The sequence below is a fragment of the Eptatretus burgeri genome, chromosome 3 (genome assembly GCF_056783735.1).
Source record: "Eptatretus burgeri isolate ZD-2024b chromosome 3, Ebu_testis_v1, whole genome shotgun sequence".
NCBI lineage: Eukaryota > Metazoa > Chordata > Myxini > Myxiniformes > Myxinidae > Eptatretus > Eptatretus burgeri.
The window spans coordinates 70,343,656-70,357,119 of record NC_140963.1 but is presented as its reverse complement, the minus strand read 5'-3'; the positions used below and the strand labels follow the sequence as shown (position 1 = coordinate 70,357,119).

Here is a 13,464-nt window from a genome sequence, read left to right as displayed (position 1 = left end):
GGCATATTTAGGGGAACGAGGAAGGATGGAGGAAATCTACAATTCAACCAATTATTGCAGGCGTCCCCTTAATCCAAACGAAGACCATTCATATTTCAACTTTCAGTAAAGTTGTTCCGATAAATAAAAGAAGCAAAGTAATAACCACAGGACGAAGAATACAAATAGTACGAGACAAAAGTAGGGACGAAGAGAATATAAATCTGTGGCATAGGAACGCCACCAAACTCGTCATCAGACTCGGTGGCAAAACAGTTGGAGTGTCCACTCTGAGTGTGGAGGTCAGCTGTTCAAACCCTGTTCAAGTCCTACCAAAGACCTAAAAAATTTGATGTGCTGCTTCCTTGCTTGGCATTTAAGAAGGATAGAGCACAGATAAAAAAAAATGTATATTGGCAACTGCAGTGCAGGCTTTGATTGGGCTTAAGTGTTGAAGTTCCTTCTGAGGGAACTCATGATCCAACGTAGATATAAACAACTGAATTAAAATGGACAAAAACTTGCTGATTACAGACGAAACTAGAAGGGCACTCGATAGAGCGCACACCTCCGCCACGTAATGCCTGATCCACGAGAACATATCAGGCCCATTAGATTTTGGAAATATCATGCTATACAGTACTATATCGTTTTGGCCCGATCTCTCAATGGTGAAGAATCACTTTAAAAATTAAATAATTCTCATATCCAAATGACGATTTAGATCTTCAGCAAAATCGAATCAATTCGTCCTTATCAAGCACCCAACATGTCCACCAAGTTTCATCCGGATCCGTGCACAACTTTTTGAGATATTCTGCACACAAATAAACAAACAGTCAGAAAGGGGTGAAAACATAATCCCCTTCACTTGGGGTGGCGGAGGTAAATAGAGAAAAAACAGATTTAAGAAAGACTTATCAAGTCTGACTGTAACAAACAATATGAACGTTCAAGATCCAGCATTAATCTTCAACCATGGACATGCAAAGCCTTGCAACAAATGGACTTATTCATTGAAATTAATGTATAAGATAGTTATTTTAGATAGCATCAAGAGAGTTTGCAAGAAGCAGAGATATTAAATGTTTTGTCATTTGTTGAGTCAATATATTTGGTGAAAGAGCAGCAAAAAACATTTGTGATCATATTTTTTCATATAAAGTCAGAAAACAAAATTTTGGTAATTTTCCACGCAACGTCAGAATATAATTCAGGTTTCAGCTGCAACTCCTCAAACCTCGAACCCATGTAGGTGCAGAATTTACTTCTCCTAGACAGATAGATAAAGAAAGAGAAATAAAGAGTAAAAGAGAAAAAAAGAAAAGAAATAGCAAGAATTACAATGAATAAAGAGAAATGTGAGAAAGTATGAAGAAGTGTGAAGCGAACAAAGATGTCGTTAAGAACCCGGATTGATAGATTTCAGCAGTTACTCCCCAGGCTCAAACACAGCAACAGCTACAAGCCACCAGAGGTCCATCAGCGGAGAAGCACAGTTCACACAGAATCAGGATATGGTACAAACATAGTCAAACAGAAGACCAAAAACTGCTTTGGAGTCATCAGAAGAAGCCTGAATAAATATAGAGCAAAGATGTGAAGACCATTTTCTACCCAAAGTAGGAAAAGGAATGTGGAACCTGATATTGGTGTTGGTGATACTTTGATAACTCTTTTTTCCTGTTATTAACGCAATGGATCTATGACGCTTGCATCTTGTTAGCATCACAAGTTGCATAGTTGTCTGAAGATTCGTTTTAAAAGTTGTCATGATACAGTTTTAAGTCAGGGAAAAACCAAGGATACTTCAGTTGGATCTTAATTCCTCCTGTAATTTTAGACATTGAGAATCGGGCCACACAGTAAGAATAATAATTTAAGTGCCTTTTGACAGATTATAGACATAATCAGTTCACACAAGCTTAAGCAGGAATTTAGATTTTGATTTGTATAATGCTTTGTAATGTATGTAAAACTCAGTATCTCAAACCACCTTCAAAAGGAAAACATTCACTGGTCACATGGGAGTACAAAAACACATAACATCTTATTATGACAAAGTGAATTAACCATGACACTGTTTAACAACCTCTTGAAAACATTAAAATATTCTGCAAAAGCTTTTTTGAGTTGATTTCAGTAATGTTGCTCACACAAATATAATTAGATTTTCTCCTTCCTCTTTTCACTTAGGAATCACCTGCTGCAGACAGCATCTCTGTCACCTCTCTTCGCAGTTCTGTGCATGCCCCTATCCGTCCTTCTCGCTGGAAACAGCCTTCAAGTGGGGGCTCATTGCCTCCAAATCTTGGTGCTCCAGCCTCGCCCTATACTTCGAGATCAAGTCAAGGCCAACCAGTATCACCTCATATTCCTAGGCCCAAACAAGGTCCACCGAGCTCACCCCATATTCACCGACCTACTCAAGATCCACCTGCCTCACCCCATATCTTAAGGTCGAGCCAGGCTTCAACTGCTTCACCACACCTACAAAGGCCTGCTCAGGGCCCACCAGTGTCACCGAGAGCACCTGGACTGAACCAGACCTCTGTGCTTCTATCTCGTCCTCCCCTGCCAAAAACTCACCCACCAAGTCATTTTTCACGAAATGCACCCGACAACCAAGTACGGCTTGATGGGAATCCTGCTATGATGCCCGTGCATGACTGCAGTGGGTCTTTGGTTTGATCGCTTTCCAAACATTCACCGTGTTCCTCTTTTATATCACTACTATTATCTGCTCCCTCTGGGAGCAAGATGATTGTTTTTCAAAATTGGCATCATTTCCCACTCTCAATACCCCCTCCCTCCAACAGGGGTCAGTGGTTAAACCACTTGCACTATTCTGCATGTACAGCTGAGAATTATAAGTCATGTCTCCACACTCGTGGGGAGGTGGGATGGTAGGTGGAGATTTATTTACTTCCATTGACCTGAGCCTGGGTATCCTAAGCACGACTGAAAAATTTGGTGGAGGTTGGCCGAGCTGTTTTGGATTCTATAATGAACAGACACACAAATCCACAGACAGAGAATTGCCTTATTTTAGTATGATTTCCATGTATCGTCAGAAGAACAATAGGTAAGAAAGGATTAGGTTTATTTGTTGGTAAACCTATAAAAAGTTAGAGCTGTATCGTATATCCACTTCTCAAATAACCCCTTTGGAATGGCCACGAGAGGTTTCAAAAAGCTTAAAATAACACCCAGCCTTGGACAGCTATCTCAGAACTTAAGGATTTGTTGTTAAAGTTTGTTTTACTGAAAAGCACAGCCGAAGACACAAAACTTCAACAAGCACATGACCAGAAAAAAACCATCTAGGCCTGTAAAACTATAATACTGTGAAGTGCAGCATTGTAGTCAGAGCACAAGACAAAAGATTACTGACACCTACTAAGGACTGAAGCTTCACCCTTGATAAATCAGTTGACACAAGCTCCAGGTAATTCAGGTCTTGGTTTCAACCATACAAGGCTAGAAGGAAGCATGTCATCTGTGGCCAGACAATTTAGAAACCAGAAAGATCAAGTAACAGGAAGAATTAAATCGAAGAAAACAATGATACATTGTGTGAGATGTACATTGTAAAATAAATAAATGAGAACCAGTCTGGGGGGAAACATAATCGAATAACTTAACTCTTTCAGATGCTAGAAATATGATCTGGGAATGGAAATCCTGCGATGTACAAAGAATTGTAAATAATGTTTACAAATTAAAAAATTGTACTGCGATTCATAATTCTCAAGACTTTAAAAATTGCAACAACCGTAGAATATCAATCACTTGTGACCTGTGCACATTCCCCATCTATCGATTAAACATTCATCATTACATAACAGAGCAGAATGTGTTGTAGGAAAAGTTATATTACCCTAAGATTCAAACTTAAAACATTGTTTCATAAGTGATGCAGCAGAATATGATTTCCTTAACATGTGATGCATACTTTGAGTGTATCATCCTGTCTTCTCTCCACCCATTATTCAGCTGTATATCTGCACAGGGTCAAATGTACATAAATGTATAGTGTATACAAGGAAAATCTCGTTAACTAGTATTGAAGGGAGAAAAATAGCGAGAAAACGGAGGATAATATATTTTTAAAATTGTCCAAAACATCAAAGTATCAGTAAGTGTTTTTTTTTTAATACGCTATACTCTTCAACATCGCTAACTTTTGCTTCATGAATGTCTGTTAAAATACAACAATTATGGTGAATAAACAGCATTATGAGTAATAGTTGAGTAAAAACAAAACAACACCAATTGTATACTTACAGTGAACTTCATATTCGAGAATGTCAATGAATATAATTCAAATCTCTAAATAATGCAGAACTGCACCGTTTCCTAAAATATTTGTGCATTTCAAAGATGATATACCTGAATGTGTACATAGAGTACATGTATATACAGTATGTGTATATACAGTATTGAACAAGAAAAAGAGCAATCAGAGATTGCAGACCCTTGCCAGGACTTGTTTTGTGTAGTTTTGTGTTGTGTAGTTTTGTGTGGTGTTTGTGGACTGGTGTGTTACGTAATTAATAAGAGACGTAATTAGAACTGCCACTTTATAAATGCTGGCAGTGATGACTGCTTCAGCCATTTCAGAGAAGAAAATTTTTGAAGGTTTTTGAAGACACCACACAAAACTACACAACACACCACACAAAACAAGTCCTGGCAAGGGTCTGCAATGTCTGATTGCTCTTTTTCTTGTTTTATTTGGGATTGTCTCTCTGTTTGTTTGTTTGTTTGTCTGTATGTGAGCAGGATATCTCAAGATATTAAGGATGGATACAGACGAAATTTGGTGGACAGGTTGTGTGGTTAACAAGGATGAATTTATTCGATGTTTATTAGGATCTGGATGCAATTCCTGATCCGAGAACTTTTAAAGTGATTCTTTCATTATTGAGTGATCGGGCCAAATACGATATATAGCACAATATTTCATAAAGTTATGGATGGATTCCAACGAAACTTGGTGGATTGGTTGGGGATGTAACAATGACGAATTTATTCGATTTTGGTGAAGATCCAGATCCAGATGCGAGAATTTTTTGAAGCGCTTCTTCACCATTGAGAGATTGGGCTGAAGTGATATATAACAATATTTCTAAAAGTAGAAGCAGAGAGAAGCTGACGTTTTTGGTGTAAACCCTTCTTCAGAGTAAAGAGGTCTGACAAAGGGTCAATGCCTGAAATGTCTTTTCCTCTTTCTTAATTCCCACAGCAGTTTGCACACTTCTATCAATGTCTGTTCATTCCATCCATTACTTTTCCTGTCCACTGATGCAAATTGACAGAAATTTTCCTACACAAAATTAAGACAAATTTTCCATACCATTTTATATTAATTTGAAGTGATGTTCAGGTCGTTTGGAAACACGTTTTGGTTTCAAAGAGATAAAGAAAGCCAAGCCAGCCAAGCCAGAATTGCACAAGTATTACTCGACTGAACTTGCAACAAGCAGGATGTTTAAGACATGCTGGAAAGTTGGTTGTGTAATTTTTGAGTGAGCAGGTGTGGTTTGTCCATGGGTATGCATGGCACTGCCTGTAGATGAAATTAATAGCAATGTAAGGTGAAGCAGTGAGCAGGTGTAGTGATTTGGAGCCTGTATCAGCAGTCCATTGTTGTTTGCATCTCTCACCCTTTGTTTGTGCCTTACACCATTTTATTGTATTTGTGTGGGTAGTTCATTTGCTTGGCCAATTAGATCACCTTTCAGTGTTTAATATGCCATGCCTCAAGGATAGATTTCTGATGTTTATTGGGTTGGCCATATTTTCCAGGATGAGAGTCCCACTCAGATCAAATTTGTGCCCAGATAATATACAATGATACATGATTGCTGACTGTGTCACCCTGTCTAGCCATGTTGTTTGTTCTTACAATCTTAATTTTTCATAACTCTAATTTTCACTAATATTGAGGTTGCTGTAGTCCTCACATGTGAAACAATACACCACCCCAAATTTGTCCCCATTTGAAATCAAATCTTTTATTTTGATAATATGTGAATTATGCATAGAGGTCTATATGCTGCACTATTCTGTGCAGGCTGCACTATCCTGTGTATTCTGTGCATGATGACTTAGAGGTGTGCACTCTTGCCTTTAAGCTATCTAGCCAGTGTTTGAATCTTGGCCCAGCTATATGTAAGCTATTGTTGTGTAAATGGCTTTGAAGGGTTAATAATACATATAATAAAGCAGTTATTTCCTTGAAATAAATGTCTATCATTAGTGTAAAGCAATTAATTTTGATATTAGATATGTATCGTTTTTATGTCTACTTAGACGATGTCGACCCATCCTGTTGTCTGTGGCTAAAATTACCAAAACTTTTGACCATATTTTTTTTACTGTTCTGCCCTCTGTAGTCTGTCATTTGTGTTGTTTTTAGCGTTGTGATAGGCTGGCGGCACAACTTTTGGCAGAAAACGCCACCAGGGCATCTTAATCGGGCCATGATATTTCAGAGCTTTGGGGTGGAAGGTCACAGAAGGGTTCCTCAGCCCACCCAACTGGAGCAGCGTCCAATGGTGAGTGAGAAGGGAGCGGTGTGATGCTTCATCCAAGATGTAAGGAGTGGCTGCCATAAAGGCGGGTGTATAGAAGGGAAGAGAGGAGCCCCCAGAATTGACGTCTGAGAAGCTCTGCTCCTCAGCTCTATGTTCCAGTCAGAGACTTTCCTCTGCCCACACCAGAACCACACCCTCTCCTCTCTTCTGGTCCAGATACCACAGGAATGGCATGGGACATTTTCCGACCAAACTGCTGGGACTGGAGGGGAACCAATCCTGCATACTGTGTCTGGTTTGTCCCGACACCTCTCTTTTTGTCTTGTCCTTCCCAAATTTGTCTATTTCATGTCTTGTGTCTAACTGAACCCTAACGCATAGGCTAATTAAGGAATCCCATTCGGACATTTGGTTTGTGGGCACGTATTGGTAAAGGGTTAAGAGGATTGTGTATTTATTATATACTGTTTTGCTTCCTTGTGTTTCCCTCTCCGTGACCGTTATAATTAAATACACCTAGTCTCGGGGTGAATTGTGTTTGTCATGGTTCTCCTTGGGTGATTAAAAGAAAGACCTGTTGAGGGATAATTGGCTGTGGTTCTCTACACTGCACACCCAGACTGCGTTGTGCATCAGGCTGACTCGGCCTAATTAGCATATGACGTGCGACACCTATTCGGCATAAACCCAGGTCGATTTAGATTTCCAATCCATATGGTGTCATGGCATTTAGATGCGTGATCTGGTGGGAAAGACCTCGAAACAGTTGACGGTCACATTGAGGTGACTTGCTGGATTCGAATCAGGCAACTGGGACAACTGGGACGAACCCGGCAACTGTAACACTATTATTCCAGTGTTTCACAAACAGGGTGACTCATCAATGTATGTGCCATCCCTCGGATTGATGTTAAACCGGGCATCCTATCTGCCGCGTTAGTTGGTAGACATTAAAGATCCTACTGTATCCTTCGCAAAGAGTAGGCGAGCTATCGCCAGCACCATGAACAAATTACAAATTCTGCCCTGACGCCCTGTGTCAGAGTGACAACCCATCCAGGTTTATAATCCCAGCTATGGAAACTGCTTCAGTTGTACTGACGTTCTGTATAGAGCATGGTTCATGATCTGATCTATTCTGTGCAATATTTATTATTGTGCTATTTATTTCTTAAAGACTAGATTGCATAGAAGCACATACTGCCCAATTGTGTACACCTCCTTATGTTTTGTAACACTTGGTTTTTCAAATCTGGGGAGTTTATTCCCTCTATTATCCATACTCGGGCATGTCACTAGAAGTTGATTGTGTAGGGCATTGAAAAGCAAGTCATATGCAAGGCTTAGAATTAAGGTCTGAGAAACTCTGCAGGTCACAGAGGAAAAGTTGGCTGAGACCGATTCTGCTCTCTTCTCTTTGTTGCAAAATTTGTGGAGCAGCGCTGAGTGCACTGCATTCCAAAATGATCTTTCAATTACTTGTTTTTTTTGCTTTTTTCAATTTATAAAGTGGCCTCAAAAGTATTCACCCCCCTACCAATTAATTATAATGCCACATTTAGATGAATTACGAATTATATTGAAACAAGTTTTCCAAGTGAACTTTTTTTTATGAATAACTGAAGAGATCAAACTAAATAAACACTGTTATAGTTGAAGGAGGTTATATGTCAGGAATACCTGCAAAAAAACATGTACAAATCAAAATTCAATGGTTCTAACAGTATTCAGCCCCTTAGATCAGTACTTGGTGGAAGCACCTTTTACAGCAATGACTGCTCTGAGTCTTTTTGTGTAGGTCTCGACCAGCTTTGTACAGTGAGATGGTGAACTCTTTGCCCATTCTTCACATGAAAATTGCTCTAGTTCTGCCAAGTTTGATAGGGATCGTCAGTGGACTGCAATCTTCAAGTTTGCCATAAATGTTAAATTGGGTTCAAGTCAGGACGTTGACCGGACCATCAAGAACATTCATTTTCTTTCTATTCAGCCACTCCAGTGTGCCTTTAGCTTTGTGCTTCGGCTCATTGTCCTGCTGAAATGTGACTCTCCTATCCAATTTCAGGTTCATGGCTGACTCAAGCAGGTTTTCATCAAGGATTCTCCTGAACTTTGTACCATCCATTGCCCCTTCTATCCTGACAAGCTTGCCAGTCGCTGCTGATGAAAAAAAGCCCCATAACATGATGCTGCCATAACCATACTTGTCAGTCGGGATGATGTTGATGTGGTGATGTGCATTGTTAGGCTTGAGCCAGACGTACTGCTTTGAATTTCGACCAAAACGCTCAATTTTTGTCTCGTCTGACCACAAAACATTTATCCACATGCCTGCAGTATCGTTAAAATGCTTTTTCACAACTCCACATGAGCTTTGAGATGTGTCTTTTTCAGTAATGGCTTCTTTCTTGCCACCTGTCCACAGAGGCCAGCTTTGTGAAGGGAATAGGATATTTTTGTTTGATGAACATTGACTCCCATCTCGGACATAGAGCCTTGCAGATATTTCAAAGTCGATGTTGGATTTGCAGTGACATCCCGAACCAGTTTCCTGTTTGCCCGGCTGCTGAGTTTGGATGGACGACCTCATGCGGGTAGAGTCTAGGTAGAGTCTGGGTAGTATGATACGTCTTCCACTTCCTAATGATGGATTTCATCGTACTCAAAGGGATAATGAGTGACTTTCATGGTCTTATAACCCTCTCCTGAACGGTGCTTCTCCACCACTTTATGTCTGTCTTCTTTGGAAAGCTCCTTCATCTTCATGTTTGCCTTGTTGGTTCACCAAGTGAGTTGCAACTTAAATCCCCTTAGATAGGTGGGAGGACTTAATTATTCAAGTTAAACTGCTGATTACATACAGGTGAAACCTATTAGATTAATTTTTTTTTAACCTTTCCAACAAATAATTTGCTCCTGAAGTGATTTAGGGTTAATTTGGCAAAGGGTTTGAATACTGGTGCAATTGAGAATTATATGATTTTCAGTGTTAATCTTAATTATTCACATTTTATCTGCATATTTTTTTTATTTTTATGCATTTTTATGAAATGAAAAGCTTCATCGCTTTTGAGTAGTTTGTGAAGACTCTATATTAAGTTTTATTGGAAAGGATCCTGAAATAAGCTCAGGTGACGTCAAAATGTGAAAACTTTGGAGGGGGGCGAATACCTTTGCAGGCCACTGTATTCCAGAACAATGCTTTTCATCAAAGAAAAACACAAAGGGTAAGTCCAGTACATAATTATCATCCTTACCTGTTAAACATGTCATGTCCTGACTGAAATTTCTTGGTTTGTAGAAAACGATTTTTTTGCAGATAAGAAACACCTTCCTTCTTCACACCTGGGAATAATTTTAACACTTACATCTCCAACACTCACTTTTTATTGAGGCCTAATTATTTTTGTCGTCATAAAATACTAATCATGAGACGCAGATTCATTACATCTCCCAAAGTATAATCTCAGGTTCTTGCCCTGTAACATCATTTTGATTGCAATTTTGTTTCCCTTAAACATAATGTTCATCCAACTCATTGGAATTTCTGGTTGTATTTCCTGAGAGCAGGTGGATTTTCAATCTCTTTGGCACCTCTGAAACAATTCCTGTGGCAGTCTGCTCTCAGAACTTATTATTGGGTTATATGTTTTCCAAGTTTACATTAATCACTTGTCAGCCTGTTATGACAATCTTTAGTTCTTCTTTATGGGTGAGTCCTCTTTGTGCCACACAGTGCCTTTTCTCAGTCATCTTCACCTACATCCCTTCACTCGTGCCAGCCTTTCATAAAATCAGGCCTCGATCCAACACTTGGAACATCTTTTACAACGTGTTAAAGTGTTTGTGTTGTGCTCAGGGGTGGGGATTTGTCTGAGCGTTTCCTATCAAGATGGTGGGTGTGGCAGAAAAAAAAAGCTCAATCAAGTTCTTGATGTTCATGTCTTTATTTGATGTCCCCATGTTGATATGGAATTCTGATTATCGTTTAATATTTCTATAATATCCCATGAGACTTTTCGGTTTTTTGGTGACCTACTTGTTTGTTTTCATCACATCTTAGTTTCATTTGTATTTTTGGTCAATAAGTTTATGACGTCCATTACATAGAGATCATTCAAACTGCAGGGCTCACCGTGGTCCATCCGTGCTCCAAGCCTATATAGTCACATCTTTACAGTGAATGGACTTACACTAGTCTGAAGCGTAAAAACAATAATCTTTAGTCCTGAAGACCAAGTGATTCGGTTCTCAGATTATTTCTTTTGTTGGACATGTTTATTATTGTGCAATCGATGGAAATATAATCTAGGGTGCTGTATCACCCTTCTCATTTCGAAATCATATTTATATACAGATAAATACACATCCTCAGATATATGTATCACCAACCAAAAATAAATTTTTAACAATGAGTTTCATATTGCAAGGCTAATCCTTTTTTGTTGAAGGTTTACTGCCTGCTGATGTTAACCCCCTTTTCCTTTGCTCGACCTCACATCCTAAATCTTTCTCCGAAATAATTATTTTCAAGTTCTGTTTTTATGAATGCCCGAGGTGCTTCCAAAACCTCAACAAAATTTTTTCCATCGATGTAAGTTTTCGGTTTTTTGTTTTGTTCGAAAATGCTAAGTATTGAACCTTATTCAAATCTAGAACCAGATTTTCAGTGGCTCATTGTACCCAAAGCATTTAAAATTTGATTTGCTCTCTTATTGGGCAGATAATCCCAAGTTTGAATTTCTTCCTTTCCTCACAATCAATCTCAGCATCAAACAAATTTTAAGTACACAGTATGTGTTTGTCAGTAAGTAAGGTGAAATATTTTTGACATCAGTAGCACACTGCTAATCTTTAAGCATCGTTTGACAAATGTTGGAGATATGTATACAGTATTATACCTAAAATATTCTTGGCTCAGTTGTGTATGGTAGATTCTATGTTAATGATGTCACACCATTCAGAACAATGTAGTTTTTCGCATTACCTGTAAAAGTAACACTCCTGGTGTTGTCCGTCATGTTCCACAAACTATAATAATGTGATCAAAGATTATTTCAGCAACTTTGAAAAAATCAGCCTCCGCAATCATTGCTGTTGAGATTCAAATTGCACGGGCCGAGTCTTATATCGCGTTTATTGCCAGCAAGCTTGTGTGTCAAACATTTTGTCAAAAATAAGTCAGTGAGTCATAAATCCAATCGTCAACATATTTTGTCAGCTTTTGATTTTCCTCTTTCAGATAACTTCTTGTTTTCATCTCGTGTGGAATTTTTCTCAAGTTTTGGTCCATGTATATCTGTTAGCATTGTTATTGGTTTTTGTGTTGCGATGGTGGTATTGTGGGACAAGTGGTGAACATTTCTGTGTCGAAGAATCATCCCTGGACAGGTCGTTGCTTTCTCACAGGATGCGGAGATTTGTGATGAACAGCCGTGGGAATTGAACCCGCACCAAGGAGGGCAACACAACAAGGCTTTACCCACATCACCACCAATACACTCTTTGTTTAGCTTATTCTTGTGTACAATCTATGAAATCATTTATTTTTCTGGCTATTCGTGAATCTTGATGAATGTATGCCTTGAAAAAACATCAACAAAAAATGAGGATGGAAATGCTAGTTTTGTATTGAACAATCCTTTCTACATTGATCCTCCCCCAATATATGTACAGTGATACTGCAGTTAGGCCGACATGAAATAAACTTGAATAATATTTGTATGTAAGGTTGAGTTTAATAGTGTAACGTTTCATCTAAGTTACCTAGACCAGAGTTTGTGGTTCACCAAAGTTGTATTATACAAACATTTTCATTTGAATTTAGCTTCACCGGAATTGGGAGATTGATGCCAGAATCGTGGTAGTCTCGGCCTTCTTTTGGCAAGCCCTTCACTTTGAAGGGTATTATTTCGTTTTGGACTTTACTTGGTAAGATTTAACCACCAAGAAGCTCAGGGGTGAGGATTCTTTGCAAGTTGTATTAATTGCTTTTCTGTGGGAGCCATGTAAGCAATAAACGGTTAAACGCACGTAATGATTGTGTTGAACATTATAAAAAAAAGCAGCACTCGTATTGCAAAATGACGGAAGTTTATCTAAAAAAAAAAAAAAAAGAAAAAGAAGAAAAATGAATAAAGTGCAGTATGTAAGTGAGTATGAAGTGTCTGTGTGCTTTGAACAGGTTTTCTTTTAATGTTACAAGCTGTTGTGTGTGCATTTTTGCAGTTGTTTACTGACCCAGATGAGCTTAGACACACATCACCGGCAGGACAAGTACATTATGAGATACCTGTGTATTTTTACATGAATTACAAGGAAATTATCATCAATACTAATAAATGGCAGCGTGTGATCATCAATATTAATAAATGTCAGTGTGTGCCTTCCTCCTCCGTAACTCCAAAACCATGAAACCAAGCAGCCTGAAACTTTGCACGCATTCTAAAAAAACTCCAAGGAAGCGCATGAGTGAAAATTGGGTGTTTGGGTGAATTAAAACACCCCTTTTGAAGATAATTAATGGCCTTATTTAATTATATCCTTTATCAAGTGCTCATCAGCCACTTCACTCCCTGGGGGCTTAAGGAGTATCCTGGGTTACCTTGCTGGGGTCTGAAGCCACCATATTTTTTGGCCTGCTCAACCATGCCTTGACTTAGACCAAGCAGCAACGATTTCTTCACGATAAGTTTTTTTCTTCTTCACTTTCCTCATTCATGATGTTGAATGCCTATTCATCATAGCTATGAATCACTGGATACATTGCAATGCTTATAAATGCCTGGAGACGCCAGCCTTTGTGGCTTAATTTCATTTCCGCACATGCCATAACCTAGAGAATCTCTTAAACTAAGCCAAATTACAAAATGTAAGGTCCAGATTTAAAGTTAGCTGCAGTTCCGACATTAACAAAGTGTTCATTCGTCTAACTTGGACATAG

General features: G+C 38.8%; 1 protein-coding gene across 1 annotated transcript in view; it reads left to right on the top strand.

Moving 5' to 3' along the window:
* The window catches only part of LOC147030146 (uncharacterized), a 132,373-nt gene extending 119,695 nt beyond the window's left edge, over positions 1 to 12,678 (top strand). Inside the window, exon 8 of the mRNA XM_085873888.1 lies at positions 2,176 to 12,678. Coding sequence (XP_085730014.1) covers positions 2,176 to 2,670 — 495 coding nt within the window. The 3' untranslated portion in view covers positions 2,671 to 12,678. The remainder of the gene's footprint in view (positions 1 to 2,175) is intronic.
* Positions 12,679 to 13,464: the final 786 nt, after the last annotated feature.